Source organism: Xyrauchen texanus, chromosome 21 (genome assembly GCF_025860055.1).
Source record: "Xyrauchen texanus isolate HMW12.3.18 chromosome 21, RBS_HiC_50CHRs, whole genome shotgun sequence".
In the NCBI taxonomy this organism is placed as follows: Eukaryota; Metazoa; Chordata; class Actinopteri; order Cypriniformes; family Catostomidae; genus Xyrauchen; species Xyrauchen texanus.
In genome coordinates this window covers 41,235,023-41,259,399 of record NC_068296.1, presented here as the reverse complement: position 1 = coordinate 41,259,399, position 24,377 = coordinate 41,235,023, and the positions used below count along the sequence as shown (strand labels likewise).

The 24,377-nt window shown below is 41.5% G+C and overlaps 1 protein-coding gene and 1 long non-coding RNA gene across 2 annotated transcripts in view; one reads left to right on the top strand and one right to left on the bottom strand.

Annotated features, from left to right (window-relative positions):
- The window catches only part of LOC127661188 (RNA-binding protein Raly-like), a 173,383-nt gene that overhangs the window by 137,206 nt on the left and 11,800 nt on the right, over positions 1-24,377 (top strand). The window contains exons 4-6 of the mRNA XM_052151791.1: positions 9,894-10,066; positions 11,085-11,198; positions 12,349-12,499. Coding sequence (XP_052007751.1) covers positions 9,894-10,066; positions 11,085-11,198; positions 12,349-12,499 — 438 coding nt within the window. The remainder of the gene's footprint in view (positions 1-9,893; positions 10,067-11,084; positions 11,199-12,348; positions 12,500-24,377) is intronic.
- On the bottom strand, positions 5,077-7,367 carry LOC127661189 (uncharacterized). Its single transcript, XR_007972745.1, has 4 exons — positions 7,116-7,367; positions 6,174-6,719; positions 5,781-5,847; positions 5,077-5,665 (listed from the first exon to the last, which is right to left on the bottom strand). It is a non-coding gene; the product is annotated as an uncharacterized LOC127661189 (long non-coding RNA).

Here is a 24,377-nt window from a genome sequence, read left to right as displayed (position 1 = left end):
GTCGTCACTACAAGCATCACTGGATTTTTGACACAGGACATCAACCCACTAGTTTTAAAGTTAGCAGCAGCGATAGCAGTATCATTTGTTCACGCGACTTTCGAATTGCAAAAAGCCATGCCGTGTTCAATAAACAAGGTGCAGACGTTCCTCTCGTTAGCAACGAGACGAAAAAGTCTTTCAGGAAGTGTCTCAGCTGTTGGCCACAACAGTGTAGGGAAAAGTAAAAAAAAAATGTACGTGACTGCAGAACCATCTAGGAAAAGTGGAAGTGGTTCGACCAAATGACGCGAGCAATGGGAGGGAGAGTGCCTTGGACTTGGCCACGGCTGGAGTCCACGATGGAGGATGGTACGTTAATTCTATATTCTGATTGAAAGCTTCACTTTATTTTGTTAACTTTCTTCTAAAACAAGCAGACCTTGTTTACACTTCAGTAAAATTACCATGCAACAACTGCTCTATAAAGCATAATGAGCTAGTAGCTAACAGCTAGCGGTCGTGTTATTGTTTATTGTTTTGTGTCACGTTTAAAATGATGTCACGGCAGTAGAGACGGCGCAACTATGACGAGCAGCCTATAATCCCACCCATGTTGAGACGGCACTAAACAGCAGTGGAAAAGGAAGCTCAGAAATTAGATATCCAAAATGTGTAGTGATGGGGAGCCTCCAGGAACCGGATTGAGAACCACTGCTTTAAAGCATACTGGAGTACTGTATAAATATACATTAATCATTCAGTAGCTTAGTATATACCAGAGATATTTAAATAAAGTTACAACAGGTCCAATTTCTAAATTTCCCACCCAGCAAAGTTTCAGACAATCAAAACTTACATGATTTAAGTAACCAGTATGGTTTGTATGGCTATGAAATGATCCACACAATGTGCATTTTCTAGAATTTCCTTCTTGTTGTAAATTTACAAGTTGGCAGCAAGAGTTCTTTGTAAAAGATAGAAACATGTGTCCTGTGGAGCCAGGCCTGGTGTATACGCCTGGCTCCACAGGAGCCTGGAGTATACGGTGGTGCCCCGACCTGTATGAAGAGTCTACACAGTGCATCCCAACACCAGAATTACAATATAAACTCTGTGGGGCAGATTCACTAAGAATGATTTGCGATCGCTAAAAGTGTTGTTTTTTTGCATGCTCAGGCTCGTCAGTGCCTGAATCACTAAAGAAAATATGAAGATCACAAATCACTGCTGAACGCAATTTTCACGCGATCTGATCTTGTGGTCCGATTCTGAGCACAAAATAGCAGAGGATGCTGCAGACTACCGTATTTGACCCACCCTGCCGGGTACCAGTGCAGGGACGGGTTTTGAAGGGGGGTCAGAAAATTGGACTGGTTGTGATGTCATCAAAACAATTGGCGCAGTCAATATGACCAATTTATAAATAATAATTAATTTAATATGGCCAATTTATACAAGAACTGCTTCCAAGATTGTCAAAATAATGGTGAATGACTAGATATTTATCAACATACACAGTTAGAGTGCTGAAGTAATATAACTAAAGAAATTCAAATCTGCTAAAGAAATTCAAATCGAAACAGACAGAGACTCTCATTATATTTACAGCTAACTCATACCTTTGATGAGGCAGCTGTGTTTGGTTTTGGGTACTACTGGAAAACTGTATTGGTTCAATTGCGTGTTCTTGTGTATGAGTCCCTCTTTTTATGTGCCTATTAAATCATTTGACAGTCGTTTTATTGTTTGTGTCTGCATTTAACAACATTACACAAGCACAATATGACCTGTGTTGTATACCTTTTTAAAGCAGCATATTGCATTTGACATTGTGTGACTTGGAGATCAAGGGATTAAGATATTTCCTCATCCCCAATAATAGGATACAAAACGATAACTTGATACATTTGTGTAAACAGTAACATATAAATCATATCATGCAAGTTATAATTACTTACATAAGCATCTAGGCTTGTTTATTACTGAACATCAGTAATTCAACACGCATCTACAAACAATGTTTCAAGGTTCCAGGGATTTAGTAGATCAGTGGTTAGATGGATCGATCAGACGTCTGCATTTTTTCACTTTTCTTGGTGCAAAGGGCAAAATGGCACATTTACCTATTTAAATGTATATCAGATGCTAAAACTACATCAAATTATAGTCCTTACCAGGAATATACTTTAATGTCTGTTGTTGTTTATGCTTGAGGACTTGCTGTTATAATTAATGAGGTACATCTGTGCAGGTTTTGGGGGCTGTTTGGTGGTGTTATTAATTAAAAGTATAATTAAAGGTTATTGGGGATTATAGTTATGTTTTATGTTTAATAGTTATGTTTATATATGTTTCATGTTAATTATGTTGTTTTATGTTATGACATTGTTTTTTTTAGTTACCATTGGAGAGATTAGTGTTCCTCTGAGTAAGTTGTGATACTGTTTTCGGTAGTGACTACTAAATCAAAGCTGTTTGGAGCTCTGAAAAAGGTGAAGCAATTGGTCGATAAAAGATTCTGTAAATTATTCTGTGTTTCAAAGCACTCGTACCACCACACAGTGGGGACACCTGCTGGAGACATCACATCATTTTACCAGTGATGTACGCTTAGGTGCAATGGATGGAAATAAATAGCTTGTTAAGGTTTCAAAGCTTTATGAATCATGTTTCTTAAGTGCACATCACTTGTTAAAGTTGGCTGAAGCCTGATCTTTTGATTGCTTGAGGGAGACATCAGTTTGATCATTTTTTTCTATCAAAAATAGGAAAGCAATGACACAAAGCATCTAGTAGTCACTCCTTTCAGTCAGTTCTCATGCTATACTACTATTAATGTGTGTGCCAGAAGTGTGCATATTTGGTAACACTTTTTTTTGATGGTCCCAAGTAGATATTTAACTGACTATAAGTGACTTATCAACTGGCTTGCGTAAGCTAGTGAACAGTGTTTCAACAAACATTCCCTGTCTGTCGCTCACTTCGACGTTGTGTCGAAGAAGTGACACTAGGGGTCTCTCTTGAGCGCCGAATATACCTCTGAACTATGAAAAAAGGCCAATGAGTAGATGGCAAACAGAATTTGCATTTCCCGCCCCCGGACATACGAGTACATTCTGAAATTTTCTTCGGAGCCGATGGTCGTGTATGCAGTCAGCTGCGAGTTACACACCCGTTCCTGTTCCTCTGACGCTGCCTATTGTCATATAACTCCTATGCTTCAACAACTTCACTGGCTCCCTGTTAAACTTCGTATTGATTACAAGATTCTGTTATTGACATTCAAGGCTCTTCATAGCCTAGCACCTTCCTATCTTCTAGATCTTATTCATATATATTCTCCTACCCGCACTCTTAGATCCTGTTCCTCCCTCTCTCTTGTGATACCTTCTGTTCGTCTGATTTCTATGGGGTCCAGATCCTTTAGCAGTGCTGCTCCACAACTCTGGAACTCTTTACCGCCAGATATCTGTAATTGTGATCGTCTTTCCACTTTCAAGTCTCTCCTCAAAACCCACCTTTTTAAATTAGGTTACTACAAATAACTGTTATTTATGACTGTATATATTCCTATGACAATGCACATTTTTATATGTGATTTTAGGTTTTTATCTTTCCTTATTGTAAAATTGATTATGTCTGTAAGGTGTCCTTGAGAGTCTTGAAAGGCGCCTATAAATAAAGTTATTATTGTTGGATCTACGACGCACTTCAGTGGCTTCTCCTTCTCTGCACGGCAGTGCAGTTTGCCCCTGGGCGCTTTGACAGCGCAGTTAAAAGAGTTAGTTTCCCTAAAAGAGCAAATACACAGCTGGCGTTGAACGTCCTTTTCAGGTCGCGTCTTTTTAAAGACGTCTTTCCGCCTCTGTGTAGTTTCTAGATGCGGTTGATTTCTCCCCACTTCTGACAGTCATAAAAGCTGCCTTGCGTGCCTGGGCTGCGATTACACGCAGGCAGCGTTTTTATGAATGTTTTTTGTTCTCAGTGCAAGAACATAGCTATGGCAGCATTGTGGTCGCGGCTTTCTTTTGTCATGAGCGAAATCCACTTCAGCCGCCCCCCATGCCTCGCCTCCTTCCTACGGGATTGGGGCAGGTGCCGTGGGTGATGAAGCCGATTTGGGGACAATGACGGGCTCCGTTCGCCGGGTAAATCCCCTCGAACCACCTGCTTCCCCGGCACGCTTGCTTGCTTCTGTCCGAGCTCGGAATGAGTGATTTCTCTCCAATGGTTCATGTTCTCAGTGCGAGAACATAGCCGAGGCAGCATTGCGGTCGCGGCATTCTTTTGTCATGAGAGATAGCCACTTCAGCCGCCCCCTGCACCTCGCCTCCTTCCTACGGGATTGAGGCAGGTGCCGCGGGTGATGAAGGCGATTTGGGGATAATGGTCACCTGGACGCCGACGCTGGACCTCCTCCTCAGTCACTAACCCGCCCCCTGCTGGGTGTGCAGAGCAAGGTAAGTGCACAGTTTCACTTCCCAACCTGTCTCGCTGGCTGGCCAGGACCATCCAACTTGGTTCCGCAATTCAGTTTGCCAGGCCCCCGCCTCCCCTTCATGGGCGTCCACTTTTCCGCAGTACACAGCGAACAAGCCAAGTCTCTGTGCGTGGAAATCACGACCCTTTTGCTAGCAAAGATGCAATAGAGCCTGACCCTCCAACCGAGATGAAGAAGGGTCTCTACAGCCCTTACTTCATCGTACCCAAGAAAGGCAGTGGCGTACGACCGATCTTGGACTTGCGAGTTTTCAACCGGGCTTTGCACAGACTCACGTTCAAAATGCTCACGCAAAAACATATTTTACCTTGTGTCCGGCATCTAGATTGGTTTGCGGCAGTATACCTGAAGGACGCGTACTGCCAGGTGTATCAGTACAAGGTCCTCCCCTTCGGCATGTCCCTGTCCCCTCGCGTCTTTACGAAGGTTGCAGAGGCAGCCCCTACCCCGCTCCAAGAAGCCGGCATTTGCATACTCAACTACCTCGATGACTGGCTCATTCTGGCCCACTCCTGAGAGTTACTATGAGCTCACAGCAGGGCCGTGCAGAGACCTTTGGAGGGGCAGGTGCTCAAAGTATAAAAGGGGGCACATGGAACAAGGCTTTAAATAGCGCGGTGCTCAAAATATCAATACAGTAATATATCGTGACACATTCCTTGCTGATTCACGTATCGATACGGATGATTCTGTATTGATACGGCAGCAAATGCTGTGATGCAGTTTTGGAAAAGAAACAGAACAGAAAAGACAATTTTAAGTTAAAGTTAAAAAATATTTTCTGTCCAGAATAATTAGAAACTGAATTGTCTTAAGTTGTACCAACCTGATGGCTTTTTCTTCTCTGTTATACAGAATAATTAAGAACAGCCGTTATAGTAAAATCAACGTGGCCCATGTTTCAGGTACAGTAGAGTATAGTTTTATTTAATGCCATGTCAGCATTTGTGGCTATTTTGATGGCAAAAACTGAATTACAAAAATACAAGAGTTCCATTAATATAATAAAACAAAAACAAAGCAAACAGAAAAAATACAGCAATTTTATTTTACAGCAAATACAACAGATTTTTTACATTAATGTGATACCTGTTCTGGTAAAATCTTACTAAATTCCTTGAGTGAGTATGCTGCCTTTGCTGTTGTTGTTGCTGCTGCTAATACTGGAGTTGATCTGAGAGACTGTAGACATTAAAACAACAAACATATAGGAGATATATTAGCTGATTAAACAATTGTTATGTTACCATGACAAGATGTAAAGATTGCTGAGAGTGTTTGGAACTGGCTCACTGACCTGCCAAGGCTGACTGCTCCAAGAAAATAAGAGGGAGATGCTCACAGAGGCTGCTGCACACCAAGAGCTGCAGGTAGAGAAAATAAGATACCAGATTCAAAAAAGTAAAATTATCTGAGAAAAAAAAAACATTAATGGGGGATAGGATGATGGTGGCCATGGCAGGGGTGAGAGTGAGACACAAACATCTATATAGACAGAGGTGTGTGTGCTTGTGTGTCTACAGTACACAATACTGTGATCATGATTTCAAGTTGCATTGTGACTCTGAGATGTAGTTGGATTTTGATTGATTATGTCTAATCAAAAATATAAATAAAGAAACTAAAATGTGTATGTGTGTGTTCATTCTGTTGGCACCTACTAAAAATCACAGTGTAGCATTAATCTTACCAATAAGTGGAGGATGAGTTGTTGTAGGCTTTTATAACAGAAATGTCCTGTTGGCCATGTCCCTAAAAATGTTAATGACATTATTGTCATTTATTGGAATGTCCTTCTCAATGGCCAACAGAAGAAGGTCAGACAATCTCTCCTCTTTGCAAAGGCTGCGAAGTTTGGTTTTCACAAGCTTCAGTTTTGAGAAGGAACGTTCCACAGTTGCTGTGGACACCGGAAGTGTGCCATATGTCTTCAGCAGCAGAGTCATGTTGGGGAAAACTAGATGTGCATTGTTTTCCTTGACCACTGACAGAATAGAAGACACATTGGCTGGTGGTGGGCATGAGTATGACGTATGGAAGACCTTCAATTCTGTCTGCAATTTGTCTTCATCTTCAATATTGTAGAACTGGCACAGTTTCTTCACAGCTTGGAGTGCTGCTGTTGGAATGCTAGCTGTTTTCCAGTTCTCTGGGACTGTCAGGCAATGGAAGGCATGCAATATTTCCCATTGGGAATTATCTCCTCCTTTAAAGCGTCTCTGAATAGTGGTCTTTGCTGTTGTAGAAAGAAAATATTTTTGTCATTTAAAATATAAATATATTTTAATCCTGTTCTGAATTGTTTTATTTTTATAATGATAATTCAGAGAATGAGAAAATCAGTATAAGCCTCATCAGTGTTGTTGTGATAATTATTTTAAGGCACTCTACATTTTTTTTTAAATAAATACTGAAATAATAATAATAATTTAGTCAAAAGGCATAAAAAAGACAAGACCCCTCGACGCCTGTGAGTGAAACTTTTCTCCCTCAAACAGCAAGCTAACGTAACTTCTACAGGCTACACACAGCAATATATACAACATATCTGCATGCTCTCTTCACATCGTTCTTGTAAAATAATAATAATAAGTAAATAAACATCAAAAACTGGGAATGAATCCCCACTTACCAGCTGCCGCGGTGTTGAAGATATCTTCCGGTAATTAAAAAATGCGCGTGCGGCGTGAGGAATAGTCCCGGTCGGATGAGGTCGTCGTCAGGTGAAAGGTCATCATCTGGATCATTTTATTTAAGGCTAAATTATTAATCATACATTTTACTAATATTTAGATTTGGCATAGGCAGGCATTCACAAAAGGGCCTTTAATAAATAAAAAAAATGAGAGGAATTTTTTCTTTGACAAAAGGGCACTTTGGGCACCAAAGGGCAAAGGGGCAGGTGCTCAAGCACCCAACGCCCCCCCCCTCTGCACGTGCCTGGCTCACAGGGACCAGGTGCTCAGGCACCTCAGCCGTTTAGGGCTTCAGGTCAACCGGGAAAGGAGCAAGCTCGCCCTGGTTCAGGGTTGATGCATATGAGACCGCTTCAGCACTGGCTACAGACTCGAGTCCTGAGACGAGCATGGCACCACGGCACGCACCGTGTGAGGGTCACTCTGAAACCCTTCACCTCCCCAGCTCCACATGTCTAGATCTTTTATATGGAGATTGTATTTATGTCTAATTGTGCAGCAATATGCACAACCTAACTGTTATGTTTAGAACTGTGTTTGTTTGACAGCAATATTGTTCCAGGACCAAAATATTTTGTATCTAGTAACATGCCCTACTTGGCTAAATCATGACACTTGTTGTAAAATATTCTGAAAACTTTCTTTGTTCATGATTGTCCCTAGATTTTTATTATGAAAAGATTTTGATGTTATATAGGGAACATAGTCACAATAGATGATGGCAGGGAGTGCATGCACAGCCATGTTCTTCTGGAGCTAATGAAGTCCTGAGTCAACATTATACTGATTTAATTACAAGCAATGGACGAAGCACACACTCATTGCACTTTGCACTTTAGCTGTAATAAGCCTTATGAAACCAAACATTACCACAAAGTAAGGCCTAAATAAAAATTATAAAAAAAACTGTATGGATTAATACATTTTAATTCTCAGTCAAACCTAGCAACATCAAATAATAATAATAATATTATTTATATAGCACCTTTTGGTGATTAAGCACAAGGTGCTTCACAAAACGTAAAATCAAAACACACACAGTAATACACAACATATTCACATATTAATAAAAGCAAGTCTATAAAAATTTGTCTTTAAACAAGAATTAAAAGCAGTCACATATTCAGCAGATCTAATGTCCCCAGGCAGGCTGTTCCATAATCGTATGGCCTTCACTACAAAGGCTCAATCAACTTTTGTCTGGATATCGGAACAGCCTACATTTCACAACAAAATCTAAGATGTTTAAAGGTTTCATACAGTGTTAGAATCTGTATTAATGCGTGAAGACTTGAGAACAACTGAGAAATTGACACAAATCCCTTTGTCACTCAGCCATATACACAGTGGGTGAAAGACTTGGGTGCGGTTCCAAGCAACATATCAATAGGACAATTACAATAAACATCAGATTTACACATAACACAGTTTACACATCTTGTTACACAACACAATATACACCTAATAATATACAATATAGAGTATACACAAATTAAGAAGACTGTATACAATAAAAAAATACACTGAAACACAACTGAAAGGGACCTTGTTCCTGCAAAAATGTCTTTGTTTTTCAGTTTTTGTTTTCGTTCTTTGGATAATTTTTAGTCCCTGATTTTAGAAGTTTGTTTTCTAAAAATAAACTACATGAGTCTATGAGGCAGATTTGAACAAAGCCAAGCAGCATGCTCTGATGAGGTGTTCTTCACAAGTTATGTACAGCATCTTCCATTTATCTTTGTGTTGCACACATGTCATCTTTTGTATTGCTCCAAAACCTATAAGATTGGACCATTTTTCATGTTTCTGCTGTTTGCTTTTCTGAAGCAGCTGTGTCGACAGCCACAATGACGTGCTGCCACTCTGTATTCTCTTTCTTGTGAGTAACATCCATAGAGACACCCTCAAATAAATTGTGTTTTGAGCTTTTACTTCTGAGCCATTAACATAACTAAACATTAAGCTGTTTGTAAAATAATTTCTTTGGGACAAGGTTCACTTCTCTTTTTTTTTTATTTTTATTTTTTTATCATTTTTTTATCCTCTTTCCCCCCCATTTTAGCATGCTCAATTCCCAATGCTCACTAGGTCCTCGTAGTGGTCCGGGTGATCAAGGACAATTCTAATTTGGCTCCACTTCTGAGATAGTCAGCATGTTCTCACTGCAGAGACTTTCCTGAAATCTCCACACAAAACTTACCACAAACCCCATTGAGAGCGAGTACCACTATATTGTGACTGTAAGGAGAGTAACCTGCTAAAGTTTGGTGATGTGGAAACTCCACTCATGTGCCTACTGCCTAATATCTCTCTCATATTTTCTCTCGCAAAGACCTAGAAACCAATCAGAACATGCTAGAAACTGCCTAGTAATGCCATAGCAACCATACATGGGGCAATAGCAACACCCTAGCAACTGTAAAGTAATCATTCCAAACACCCTTACAATCTTCTAACAAGGCCTACGTCCTATGAAACTTCAAATCACTCTGCAACTACCAAAATATTCAAATTATATAAAGGCTTAAATAACATTCATACATTCAGGTAAGGCTTTGTCAGGTCAACATTCAAAGTTTGTCTTGATGACATTTCATTTTCTTATTTGTGTTGCCCATCTTGTGTAATTCTAATTATTGTGTCTGTTGTGTCCTGTACACTGATAGAAAGTAAGCACAGGAGACCCTATCAGCAGAATGTTTGATGTTTTTCAGGGTGTACAACTACCAGCACATACCTTCAACTGTGTCTCCACTGCCGTATGGCTCCAGTCTCACCAAACAACTGCGCTCCACCTCATCCATGTCCTCCTTACATAGCCAGAAACAAAGTCGAGATCGTCCCACGTCTAGGAGCTCCAGACCTCACTCATCCAACAGAGCCATGTGTACAAGACCTTCTACACACACAAACATCTGAATCCACATTTATATCTAATACAAATCATAGTATTCCAATAGCTTAACTTGTAGAGCAGAGAGATTATCAGAAAAACACATACTGATGATATGTATAACTTAAATGCAATGTACTTATGTCAAATGCATAATGTAAATATCTCTACAGTTCTGTGGAAGCCCAATGTTTGTGCTAGTACAATCGGCCTATCTGTGTGTGTGATTTCTATAGAACATGTTTGAAAGCAGTTACTGTAAAACATGATAAAAAAATTAGGGAGGGGATCGCTCCAGATGGCTTTTCATTAAATCTCCTCCTGTTGTTTAGCTGTATCAGTGCACACAATCACACCAAATTAACAGAGCACAACCAATAAAATCTCTTTAGAGGAGCTGATTTTTAGCGTCCTGCATTAACAAATCAACCCAAAGACAAGATATTGCTCAAAGTTGCTTGAAAGTACTTGTGTCTCTTTCTACATATGTAACCATTCTCTCAAGTTATTGTTCTGATTTGAGCCATCTTTAACTTTGTGGGTGGTTGAATGATATTCCTCTGAGCGGTGATGGTAGACTTATCAATGCACTCATTAGAGTTCCTAACAGAGAGGTGACAGAATAATGAAAAGAGGAGATAGAAAAAATGATCAAAAGAAAAGATACAGATAGGAGACGTGCTGTGTCTGAAACATTGTTTGTGTTTCAGTAATCAGTTACCTAATCCACATACCACACAATGAAATTGCCCCAGTTTTACTAATTCATAATTTGATTCAACATTATTTTTTTTATTATATCAGAAACGGAATACAATTAACATTTTTGTGATGATAATGACAATGAACACTATTTTAATTATTCAGTTGAATTTGTAAATTAGTGAAGTTTAGTTAATAAACTAAATAATGAATTTACAAAAAAGTTAAACTCTATAGATAAATATTTCAAGATAACCTTTCTCTGTCTCTCTTTTCCTTTATATGTCTCTCTTGATGTCCCTCTCTGTAGTGAAGATGGAAGAGCTGCAATTGATAAAGCGAGAGCTGACTGAAATAAAGGTGCAGGTCGACGGGCTGTTGGACAGTCTGGACAGGATGGACAGACAAAGACAAGAGACCACAGGTCAGTGAATAGTAGTCATGGACAAAGACAAGAGTCCACAGGTCAGAGAACAGTAGACAGTCAGAAAGAGACAAGAGTCAACAGGTGAGAGAACCATAGACATAGACATAGACAAAGACAAAATCTGTAGGTTAGAGGACAGTAGACATGAACAGACAGAGACAAGTCCACAGGTCAATAGTAGACATGACCAGAAATTCCAATGCATGCAAGAAAGACCCCAGTTTCACATTTCATAAATTTCACATTTTATCAAGGTGAATAAAACACCCAGGGGCAGATTAACTACACAGCTGCACCACTGTTGTGCGTGTGGTATTTCAGCGCAAATACCTGCATCTTATTTGCTAATTACCCGCAATCACATTTAGTGGGCACAATCAGTGCTGAAATTGTACTGCGTCTTCAATATTTAAATTAAGTCACTGTCGTTCCTTTAAGTGCAAACACGCCTCCTTTCTATGTAAATCATTAAAGATTGTGCTTCATTCACAAATGTCAGTGCAATTTGCCCTACGCAATTGACATTGCACTATTACTGCCAAATGAATGTAGGAAAATTTTTGCCAAATGAATGTAGGAAAATTTTTTTTTTAAAAGAGGTGGATGTGAAAATTTTCAACCGATCATTTCAGCAGTAATTAATCAAATACTCATCAAATTATGTTAAAGTGTGTTATAACCATGATTATGTCATGAAGTACACATTCTGCATGTTTAATAGATGATTCAGGTGTTTTTATCAAAGTGATGCTGTCCTAGATCAAAATTGTGCATGAAAATTGCATTTAGCAGCAATTTTGTGGGCCTGTTTGCACCATTGCCTGATCTGCATAATTTCTATAGTGAATCGGGCACTAAATGAGCGCATTTCGCACGTATGCGCAAATGATTCTTAGTGAATCTGCCCCCAGCATATAAACTCTAGACCAGTATTTCCCAAATTTGTTCCTGGAGACACACCAAAAGTATTTTGTAGGTCTCCCTGATCTGATGCCTCCATTTCAGATTTTGGAGTATTCTACTAATGAACGGATGAGTTGAATCAGGTTTGCTAGATTTAGGAGACATTGAAAATGTGTACTGTTGTTGTGCCTCCAGGAACTGTTGTTGTGCTCACACTGATTTGCATGGATTGCCTGTTTTGCAGATTCACCTTTATCTCAGGATGGCAGTTTAGGAGGGTCGCTGTCGCATCCTTCAGTCAGCAGTCCAGAAGCATCTCCCCGAAGCCTCAGTCCCCACTGCAGGGCCCGGAAAAACAGTCCTGAGCTTGGAGAGGCCAGCGATGATAACACACTGTAAGATACCCTCATTAGCTCATCAAACATAAAGATGTGCCAAAGCAGTTGGTCAAATTCATGTGGACGACTCTAAAGGAACTCTTCTAGCTACACATGCTAAGTTTTATTGCAGTGCATTTCCGAAAAGTGTCCGAGCAGAATTTGTAACCCATGGCAGGTGCACATAACATTTTCACTGTTGCTGCAAGGTGCACAATTGTTTACTTACAGTAGCCTAAACTATTCTTCTGTGGTCATTTGTCTCTTTCTGGTCATCTATTATCAAGGTGGTGCAACAGTCTGAAGAGAATCTTGCTGAGCAAATTAAAGTTAGTTAAACTGACAACATTTAGCTTTTATAGAAACAAGACAGGAAGGCAAGTGAACAACCCCTGGAGGGTGCTTTATTGATTCAGGTTTATTTTTTATTTTTAAAACACATTTATAAACAACAGACATTTAACCAAATTGCTGTACTGTGGTAAAAAAATCCAATTGTAATAATAAAACAATTAAAATATAAAATAATTATAAAAATCCAAGAATTAAACAAATGTTAAAAAACTGAGTAAACTGAACAGAAGCATAAATAGAACAAGCATAAATTATTTAAATATCTCAACCAACTTAAAATGCTAAAAAGTAAAAATGTCCCTTCAGACTGGATTTAAATATAGCAAGGACAGAAGAAGACCTAACATGTAATGGATGGCTGTTCCACAACTTAGGTGCACCAACTGAAAAAGCCAATCACCTTTGCATTTAAAGTGAATGAGGAACAGAGAGAAGTAACTGGTTAAAAGACAAGAGAGCTGGGTTCAGCGTAAGATGAAGCAGTTCACTAATATAATGTGGTGCAAGACAATGCAAGGCCTTAAAAACAAAAAACAGAACCTTAAAATGAACTCTAAAACTAACTGGTAAATAGCGCAAGGATGCCAGCACAGGGAAAATGTGGTCTCTTTTCTTCGTACCTGATAAAAATCTAGCTGCTGCATTTTTAACAATCTGCAGACGTGCAAGGGAAGTCTGTGGCATGCCGACATACAAGGAGTTACAATAGTCAAGCCATGAAGTAATGAGTGCATGAATTACTATTTCCAGGTCTTTCCATGACATAAATTGTTTTATCTTTTAAATACAAGCCTTAAAGTTGAAATCAGGAATAAACCCTAGGTACCATGCCTCTGAGAGTCCCAGATGGCATTTGCGAGGGGTTGCCGGTGAGTCCAGCCCAATTAAGGTTGACAGCACCTTTACAAGGTGGTCCAGGTGGTCTTCCCAGCTCTCTGAATGGATCATGATCTTGTCATGTGGCCTGAGGGGGTGCTAAAGGCAGCTTTCTCTCTTGCCTAGGGTGGAGATAAATAGAGCCCTTCCCAGCTGATCTATCAACTCATCAATGCAAGGCATGGGATACCCATTGAATGTCGAGATCTCATTCAGCTTCCTGAAGTCATTACCGAAGTGGTAGGGGTGGAACATGGGCTCTTCGATGCTTCGATGACTCCCAGGTTTAACATCTGCTGCATCTCCTCCTTTATGGCTTTTCTGTGAGACTCCGGAACCAGATAGGGACAATGCCATACAATAACAACTGGTGGGGTCCTGATGTCATTGGAGATGGCACATATCCCCCTGGGGAAAGTCGAAAAGATGGCCTCCAGTTCTCCTGAGCCAAGGAAAGATGGTCTCCCAGATCTACCACCAGTGTCTCATCACTGACCAGCAGTTTCCATCCATCGCTTCAGCAGGTTGATGTGGTAGGCTCTTCGCCTCCACTGCTGTCTCATCCAGTGGCCACTGGTCCCACCTTTTCCATCATGAAGAGCCCTTGACAAGATGCCAGGAATTTACAAAAGGCATTCGATACTAGCACCAGGACTCGGTCCCCCGGGTGAAACTCAATTGCCTGAGCAGCATGACCCTCTTGATCCTGCCTCTCATGTTCCACACATGCTCAATGATAGATCAGTGGGGGGAAGGCTGCTACTTCCAGGCTTCCTTCGTGATGGCTGTCCTCTCGGCTGGCAACTGAAAAGTAGTTTGAAGGGGTGAAGCCCATGATTGCTTGGGGAACTTCTCTTATTCCAAAGAGCACATACGGAATCATGAGGTCCCAGTTGCACCCATTCTTTGCTATCACTCGGCACAACATCCATTTAAGCATCTGGTTGAACCTCTCAACCAGTCCATCAGTTTGGGGGTGATAGACTGTGGTGCAGAGTTGTTTGACTTTCAGGAATACAGTTGAAGTCAGAAGATTACATACACTTAGGTTGAAGTCATTAAAACTCATTTTTTAACCACTCCACATTTATCATATTAGCAAATTATTTTTGGCAAGTCATCTACTTTGTGAATGACAACAATTGTTTACAGACAGATTATTTCACTTTAACTCACAATTCTAGTGGGTCAGAAGTTTACATACACTAAGTTAACAGTGCCTTTAAGCAGCTTGGAAAATTCCAGAAAATGATGTCAAGCCTTTAGACAATTAGCCAGTTAGTTTCTGATAGGAGATCTACTGAATTGGAGGTGTACCTGTGGATGTATTTTAAGGCCTACCTTCAAACTCAATGCCCCTTTGCTTGACATCTTGGGAAAATCAAAAGAAATGAACAAAGACCTCAGAAAACAATTGTGAACCTCCACAAGTCTGGTTCATTCTTGGGAGCAATTTCTAAATGCCTGAAGGTTCCACGTTCATCTGTAAAAACAATAGTACGCAAGTATAAAAACACAGCCATCATACCGCTCAGGAAGGAGATGTATTCTGTCTCCTAGTGATGAGCGTAGCTTTGTGTGAAAAGTGCAAATCAATCCCAGAACAACCACAAAGGACCTTGTGAAGACTGAATAAGAGTATCTATATCCACAGTAAAACGAGTCCTATATCAACATAACCTGAAAGGCTGCTGAGCAAGGAAGAAGCCACTACTCCAAAACCACCATAAAAAAAAAAACATATTACAGTTTGCAAGTGCACATGGGGACAAAGATGTTACTTTTTGGAGAAATGTCCTTTGGTCTGATGAAACAAAAATGTAACTTTTTGGCCATAATTACCATCATTATGTTTGGAGGAAAAATTGGAGGCTTGCAAGCCAAAGAACACCATCCCAAATGTGAAGCATGGGGGTAGCAGCATCATGTTGTGGTTGTGCATTGCTGCAGGAGAGACTGGTGCATTCCATAAAAATAATGGCATTATGAGGAAAGAAAATTATGTGGATGCAATAAGTAATTGAAAAACATCTCAAGGTATCAGCCAGGAAGTTAAAGCTCAGTCATAAATGGGTCTTCCAAATGCACAATGACCCCAAGCCTCCATAGTTGTGGCAAAATGGCTTAAGGACATAAAAATCAAGGTATTGGAGAGGCTATTACAAAACCCTGACCTCAATCATTTTGAAAATTTGTGGCCAGAAATGAAAAAGCATGTGCGAGCAAGGAGGCCAACAATCCTGACTCGGTTACACCAGTTCTGTCTGGAGGAATGGGCCAAAATTCCAGCAACTTATAGTGAGAAGCTTGTGGAATGCTACCCAAAACGTTTGACCCAAGTTAAACAATTAAAAAAAAAAGTAGTGATCCTAACTGACCTAAGACAGGGAATGTTTTTTATGATTAAATGTCAGGAATTGTGAAAAACTGAGTTTAAATGTATTTGGCTAAGGTGTATGTAAACTTCTGACTTCAACTGTACCTCCACCATCAGTCGAGAGATTAAATAATTGCCTTGGTCTTTCAGTATCTCCCTGGGAATCCCCACACTGATGAAGAGTAGCACCAGCTCCTTGGTAATATTGGCTGTGGTGGCCTTGCAGAGAGGAATGGCTTCAGGGTACTGTGTGATGTAATCCACAATGACCAGTATGTGCTTGTTGTAATGGCCAGTTACATTTAATATAAGTTGTTGAACATGAGTCATTGATTTCTATAAGCCAAAATTATGATTTACATTATCATTATTATGGTTATGAATTTGTCAAACAAAAATATTTGTATTTTTGTATTTGTATTTGAAAGTACATAGCTCCCCCTGGTGGTATGTATTTAATGAGCACAGGAAATGGGGCTGGGGGACAATAATAGGAGTAGATTTTCAATGGCAGTATGGAGTGCTGGCATATTTAACTCACATGATAAATAAAAGTGAATGAATTTACGGACATCTGCTTCATTCCTCTTTCTCGCAAATGTTTGTTGGAACTAGCCCCCACATATAGAAGCGAATTTGGTTCTATTATTATTTTTCTACACTTGTGTCCCAGGGCAAACTTTGGCAAAGGCCCTACAATATCCATGCTTTTGCGTTTAAAGGGCAACTCTATGAAGGGCAGTGGGTCCAGGGGGCTAGTCGGCAGCTTCTGACAGACTTCACAGCTCTGCAGAATCGTCGTACCTCATGCCTTACCAATGTATCTGGTCTCAAATCCACTCTGTGATGCTCTCCACTCCTAGGTGTACAATCATTGGATGGAAGTGGGCAAGTTTAATCTGCAGCTCTCTCTATGTCCGTGGTACCACCAACAGATGTTTCTGCTCCCCTTCCTGGTCACCACACAGTGCAGAAAGTTGTTTTAGACCACAAGGTGCAGCAAGGGGTTAGGGCCGGGTTGGGTTGGGGGTGGGATTTGTCCTGCCCCTCCACTCTGCACCTACTAGCTTGCTGGCCTACTCCCTGTGTGTAAAACACCATCCGCTCTGTGACTTTGCGAGCTTGGGTGGCTTTGAACAGCCCCACAGCCTCAATGAGCTCTGAGTGCATGCAAGGATTCGACATTCTGATGACCCGTCTGTGTGGGCAGGGTAGCGTGGGGAGCATCTGGTCTCCAACCCCTTTCATTCGGCCACCACCTCGAACGTATGCAGGTATGCTTTAATGACATCCTGATCCGTAAGTTTGGTCAGGAGCTGCTGGGCACTTCGGCTCGGCTCACGAATTGGCACCTGTGCAGCTTCCTCCAAAGACGGACCAGCTCCTCCACATTCAGGCTCTGGCCAATGATAAGCTGTTCTATCAGCTGCTACTGGCAAACCAAAACACCACGAGATGGCAAAGCAAATCCTTGAGTCCCGGAGTGGGAGTGGATACTGCAGTTGGATGGGAATCCTGCTTGTGTCTTGCCATTGTTTGCATACCTCTCCTCTTTATGGATAAATCCACTTCAGGTGCAAGCAATCAGCCCGAAAGGCTTCATTGATTGCTGTTGCCGGACATCATCTGACTGAATAATAACACATCTAGTTTAATGACAGACATCTCCATTAGTGCTGGAGTTTGATACCATACTAACACAAGTATGCACTGCAAAATCATAAGTACACAACTTGAGGTCGACCGATATATAGCAGATATATAGAGGCGGATCAATTTGCAGATATTTGGTATTCTTAAATGCCCCTGGGCGTCTTTCTCTAAAAGACCAAATACACGGTTGGCATTGAACATCCTTTTCAGGACACATCTTTATACAGATGCCCTTCCGCCCCTGTGTAGTTCCTGGATTCGGTTGATTTCTCTCCGCTAGGTAGATCCCCACGAACCACCTGCCCCCGGAATGCTCGTTGACTTCAGTCCAAGCTCGAGGTGAGAGCGGCTCACCTCATGGCCAGTTTGTTTACTATCTTCTTTCAGCACCAAAGCCTCGGGACGCGCTTTTTCCTCCCGATGCCACACTACCTGCTCCGCCCCGCTGCAAAGCCTCGCCAGGTACGTTAAAAATGTTCGTCCCCTTTGTGACCCTCGCATGGAGCTTGGATGCATGGCTCTCACTTCCCAACCCGTTGTGCTGGTTGGCCAGGGCCATCCAGCTACACGATTCAGTTCGCCAGGCCCCCGCCCCCTTTCGCCAGCAACCGCTTTTCCTCGGGGCACGGCGAAGATGCCAACACCCTGCGTGCGGAGATTGCGACCCTTTTATTCGAAGACACAATAGAGCCTGTCCCTCCAGCCGAGATGAAGAAGGGTTTCTACAGCACTTACTTCATCATACCCAAGAAAGGCTGCGGCTTGCGACCGATCTTGGACTTGCGAGTTTTCAAACGGGCCTTACAGAAACTCTCATTCAAAATGCTCGCACAAAGACACATTCTAACTTGCATCCGGCATCAAGATTGGTTCGCAGCGGTATGTCTCCATCTTGCCTCGACACCGACCCTTCCTACGGTTTGCGTTTGACGGCTTGTCATATCAGTACAAAGTCCTCCCCTTCAGCATGTCCCTGTCCCCTCACGTCTTCACGAAGGTCGTAGAGGCCGTTAAGGGAAGTGGGCATTCGCATACTCAATTAGCTCGATGACTGGCTCATCCTAGCCCACTCTAGAGAGTCTTTATACGCCCACAGGGACCATGTACTCAGGCACCTCAGCTGTCTAGGGCTTCAGGTCAACTGGGAAAATAGCAAGCTCACCCCAGTTCAGAGCATCTCTTTTCTCGGCATGGAGTTAGACTCAGTCTCAATGACAGCACGTCTCACCAACGACCGCGCTCAGTCAAACCTGAAATGCCTCACCTTATTCTAGCCAGGCACAGCGGTCCCTCTAATACAACTCCAGAGTCTTCTGGGGCATATGTCATCCTCCTGGCATACCCCATATAGCAGGTGTCCCAATGTGTTCTGGTCACCACAGATGCCTCCAAACAGGGTTGGGGCGCCATGTGCAATGGGCACGCAGCCACCGACTCCTGGACGGGGTCCCGGCTGGGTTGGCACATCAACTGCCTAGAGTTGCTGGCTGTAATCCTTGCCCTGTGGAGGTCTCTTTGTCTGCTTTGGTGGACAGCGGAAAGGGAACGCTGTTTCCAAACAGAGGCTTTCCCAATGGGTCGTTGATGCCATCGCATTGGCCTATCACACCCAGGCTGTAACCGCCCCCTTGTGGGTTTGAGCACACTCGACAAGAAGTGTGGCATCCTCGTGGGCACTGGACAATAGCACCTCCCTAGCAGACATATGCAGAGCAGCGGGCTGGGCAACACCCAATACCTTTACGAGATTTTACATGAGTCAGTCTCATCCTGTGTTCTCTCAGGTCCGAGCACGTAGAACTCGGGAATGCTGAACGTCTGACGGGGTTTTCTGCTTGAACATAGCACCTTTCCCCTCCACTGAGGTGATCACGTGCGCTCTTTCCCCCAGGAGAGTCCACTAGATTCTTGCTCCCTGGATGTTCTTCCTCCTTAGCTCTCTGGTCCTCGGTTACCTCTCAAGGAGGTAACCGAGGCCTTCAAAGAAGTCCCCTAGTGTCGCTTCACTCGACACAACGTCTCGTTCCCTCCATCAGGGTACGGAGGTTACAACAGTAACCTAGACATTCCTCAATTTTGGGGCATGGCATGAAAAAGCCCTGTCTCCCTTAGAGTGTAGCTGACTCTGTGGCAAAGACAACTGACCAGAATCAGAAGAACGGAGATTACAAGGAGGAGAGAAGGGACAAACCATGCAGTTTTTTTTCATTTCCAGTTTTTCGAGTGGAATTTTTAAAACCAATCAAAACCTAACAGGAAGCCAGTGCAAGGATTCAAAAATTGGTTGGATGTGATCATTTTCTTTAGCCTTTGTCATTATTCTAGCTGCTGAATTTTGTTGAAAGGGAATTTTGTTTGAATCGCAGGATGTGTGAGATGGCCTCCGTCTGCTTTTTCACCACGGAGAACTGCTGGGCGAAGTCCTCGACGGTGTCGATGAAGAGGCCAAACTGGGAGACAGGAGCATCGAGGAAGCGTGTCTTGTCCGTCTTGCGCATCTCAACCAAGTTCAGCCACAGGTGATGTTCCTGAACCACGAGTGTGGCCATCGCCTGCCCGAGTGACTGCGCTGTGGCCTTCGTGGCCCTGAGGGCAAGGTTAGTCGCTGAGCGCAGTTCCTGCAGTACGTCGGGATCAGGACTACCCTCGTGCAGATCTTTAAGTGCCTTGGCCTGGTGGACTTGCAGGAGGTATGCAGGGCGGAAGCGGCCTGTATGGTGGCGCTGTAGGCTTTAGCACTCAATGATGATGTCATCCTACAGGCCTTGGAGGGGAGTACAGGGCGAGACGAGTCCTCTGCGTCAGATGCCGGACCTTCATCCAGCAGTGGCGAGTTCATCTAGCTCGGGGGGGCTCAAGAGGATAGGCAGGCTGGCTGTGAGGCAAGCCGCTGTTGCCTCGAGCCCGGACGGAAGTCAACGAGCATGCCGGGGGGTGGGGGTTTCGCAGGGACGTACCCAGTGAAACTGTGCCCGCTGCCATCCTCAATCCCATGGGAAGAAGAAGTGGCGCAGGGGGGTGGCTGGAGTGCCGTTCCTTCGGTTGAAGGAAAGCCGCGACCGCAACGTTGCCAGTGTTCTCATGTTCTCGCAGTGAGAACATGAACCATCCACAAACGCTGGCTTGGTGTGATCGCAGCCCAGACAGCGCATGTGGCTGTCTGAAGTGGAGAGCACTCTACCACATCCAGGAACTACACAGGGGCGGAAAGGCATCTTTATAAAGACGCGTCCTAAATAGGACGTTCAACGCCGCTGTGTATTGCTCTTTTAGAAAGAATTACTCTTTTAGAGAAAATCACTCTTTATACAACACTCTTTTTAGTATTGCACTGTCAAAGCGCCCATGGGCAAACTAAAATACACGTATGTCCGGGGGCGGGACATGCAAATTCTGTCTGCCAACTTCTCATTGGACTTTTTTCATAGTTCAGAGGTATATTCGGCACTAAAGAGAGACCCCTAGTGTCGCTTCTTTGACACAACGTCGAAGTGAGCGACAGACGGGAACATAAGGATTGATTAATTTCTCTTCAAAAGTTGAGGATAACATAGGATGTAATTTTGCTATATTTCTAAGGTGAAAATGTTTTTCAATTTGTTTTGAAACTGAAGAATGGAGTCATCTACAGAAAATAAGGAATAAGTGGCTTTACGAAACTGATTAGAGCCAATAATTATTACTTCAGTCTTTTCACAATTAAGATGACAATTTTGTGACATCCATGTTTTTATATTAGAAATACAATTAGCAAGAAAGGAGACAGCTGTAATGTTTTCAGGTTTGGCGTGGTTGTAAATCTGCGTATTATCTGCATATAAATGAACATTTAAGCCTAGTTAGCATAAAAGCAGACCAAGATGAAACATATAAATTCTTAAAAAAAGAGGCATAATATCCCTGGGGGACACCAGACTTGACTAAACCAGTTTCTGACCTAAATCACCAAAAGAGACAAAGTGACTACGGTCAGAGACATGAGAATTAAAATAATTTTTAAAACAGTTTCAGGGATACCAAAAACAAATTCAAGATGAGTAAGTAAGATGTTGTGGTCAACAGTATTGAAAGCAACAGTGAGATCAAGGAGGATGAGAATTCAAAGAAAGACAGATTCTGCTGTTAATAAAAGATCATAATTGACTTTGACCAAAGTGGTTTCTGTACCAAATTCCAAAGGTTCGAAAAGGATATTTGGTTATGTAACTGAAATGCAATAATTTTTGAAAGAAAAGGTAAAATAGAGATAGTTGCCCAGTGCCATATTTAGCTTTTTTTGTACTGTGGTTTTAGCAGCAGTTTTAAGAAATGCTGTTATAACACTAAGGCACAGTGAATCATCGATAATGTTAAGAACAAAAGGACAAAAAAAAAAGTAAAACGTAATTTAAATAAATTAATACAGCATTTTTGACATGAAGTGGTATTTTTAAACTCCCCTGTAAATCCCTGTGCCAAACCTCCTCCAAAAAGAAAGAAAAAGACAGACAGACAAACAGACAGACTCTGTCCATGCAGAATAAAAAAAATTATAAGGTTACTAAAATAGAGTCTTCATCTCATGTGAGTGATCGATTTTTATACCTGTATTTTAAAATTTCTGTTGATTTCATTCAGTAAATATTTGTAATGAGGAAAACAATGACATGTTGACATGACATGAATTATGTTAATTTGAGAGTCTCCATCTTGTATGTGTGTGTGGAACGTTAAGGACAGTGTATGCCAGCTTGATAATCACAGCGGTAACTATTTATTTACACCAGGCAAGTACGCTACTGTTTTGAAAGCAGGCTGTTCAACAGCGTGACCAAAGCAAAGCAGACATGTTTACTCACATGACCCTCCACTGCAGCACTGCTGAACCTGACGTGTCACGCTTTGAACGGCTTGTGATGAGCAGTGGTCGTGTGAAGGGTTTGTCCGGGCTGCAAGCTTCTGCTGCCTAGCACGGTTTAGTCACACTTTAATATTTGGCATGCAGCTGCGAAGGACTTGAACATGTCGATAATTCATACTCCTGTCTCTCTCTGTCACTCGTGTGTAAGTGAGAGTGATTATTACAAATGCCGACCAAAGACCCTTGTCTTAGATTATAGGTATACCAGGAGGTAGAACAAAAGTAGCATATATTGCAGGATTTTAAAGAAGCAATTGTATCAAGGGAAGATACCAGAGCTCTGTTGAACAAACATATTTTGTCTTCAAGGAGATCAACAGAGGAAAAACATGATAAAGAAGAAAACTCAGAATTGGCAAATTCAGGCAAACCAGTAGATTTCAAGTTACTAAATTTTACAGAGCGAGAAAGGGCAATATTGAAAGAGAAAAACTTTAAAACTGAACAGAACATGGCTTATCCTAATTAATGTGCTTAATTCTCATCTGCAGGTATCCCTATATCCCCGTTAAAGTCTACAGTAATAAACATCATTTTTAAACACTCCTTACGATTTTAAGGTCTTGCAAAGTACTAAAAAAAACATTTTTACAGATAAATTCCTTTCATTTTAGTTGACTGAAGCTGCTTTTTCACTGCATATGACAAACGACAAACCAGAAGTTAGTCATTTCTAATATAGATTTGTGCAGCGGCTGCATGAAGGTCCGACCATCTGCGTAAGCTGAATTCCGGATCTGATTGCAGCTTTTGATACATTGAAATATTTGTGTGACTAGAAGTGTATGTGACTGCCTGACCGGATGTGATGTATTTATTCAAAACTATATGCTTAAACATCTGGGATGGCATGAGAATGATGAGCACCAACAATCAAATAATTTGCCATGGGTTTAATGAACTGTTCCGTATTTTATGCAGTTTACATGTACTTTTGATTCTTAAGTAAATTTAATATCAGTTACTTTAATACTTTTATGGAAGTCATTTTCTCATGAGCTACTTTAACATTTACTTGAGTCAATTTCCATGAAATTAACTTTACTTTTACTCAAGTATGACAAATGGATACTTTTACAACACTTACAACACTGCCGAAGAGGCAAGTCTATGCTGAATTGCAATATCAAATTAAAAGATGTCCTAAGACAAATGTACGTGTAAACTTTCATAAGTTTTCAGCAATTGTAAACCCCTTAAAAATGTCAAATTTGAAAATCCCACATTCCATCCAACATGGCTGTCTTCCTGTTGGGTGGAGTCAAATACAACCAAGTAAACTTTGTCTAAAATTATGAGAGCAGTAACTTTACCAAAACTTGTGCACCTCTAAGTAGCTTCATCCCAACCATTGCCTTCATTTAGATGCGCTGTAGATGCCTCGACCACACCCAAGCCTAAACACTACAAAACGTTTTAATTTTACGTTTCTTTTTAAGTTACTTGAGTTTTCAAATATGATGAATGCCTAGAAATGGGTGAATGCATTAAAAATAATAATAATAAATATAGCTGTGAGCAGCAATGATGGGCCCAAGCACCATGGATCCACTTCCACCCGTTGGTTTTCGGAAAACAATGCAAGGTGGACACAGCAACAACTCAACGTTAATGTAAACTTGGACCCAAATCATACAATGAGTAATAGATATATGCCACCATTCCAGTTTGACTACAACTTCACAAAATTGTCAATTAGCAGTGTCTAAACAATTTAAGCAATTTGGGTTAATGTA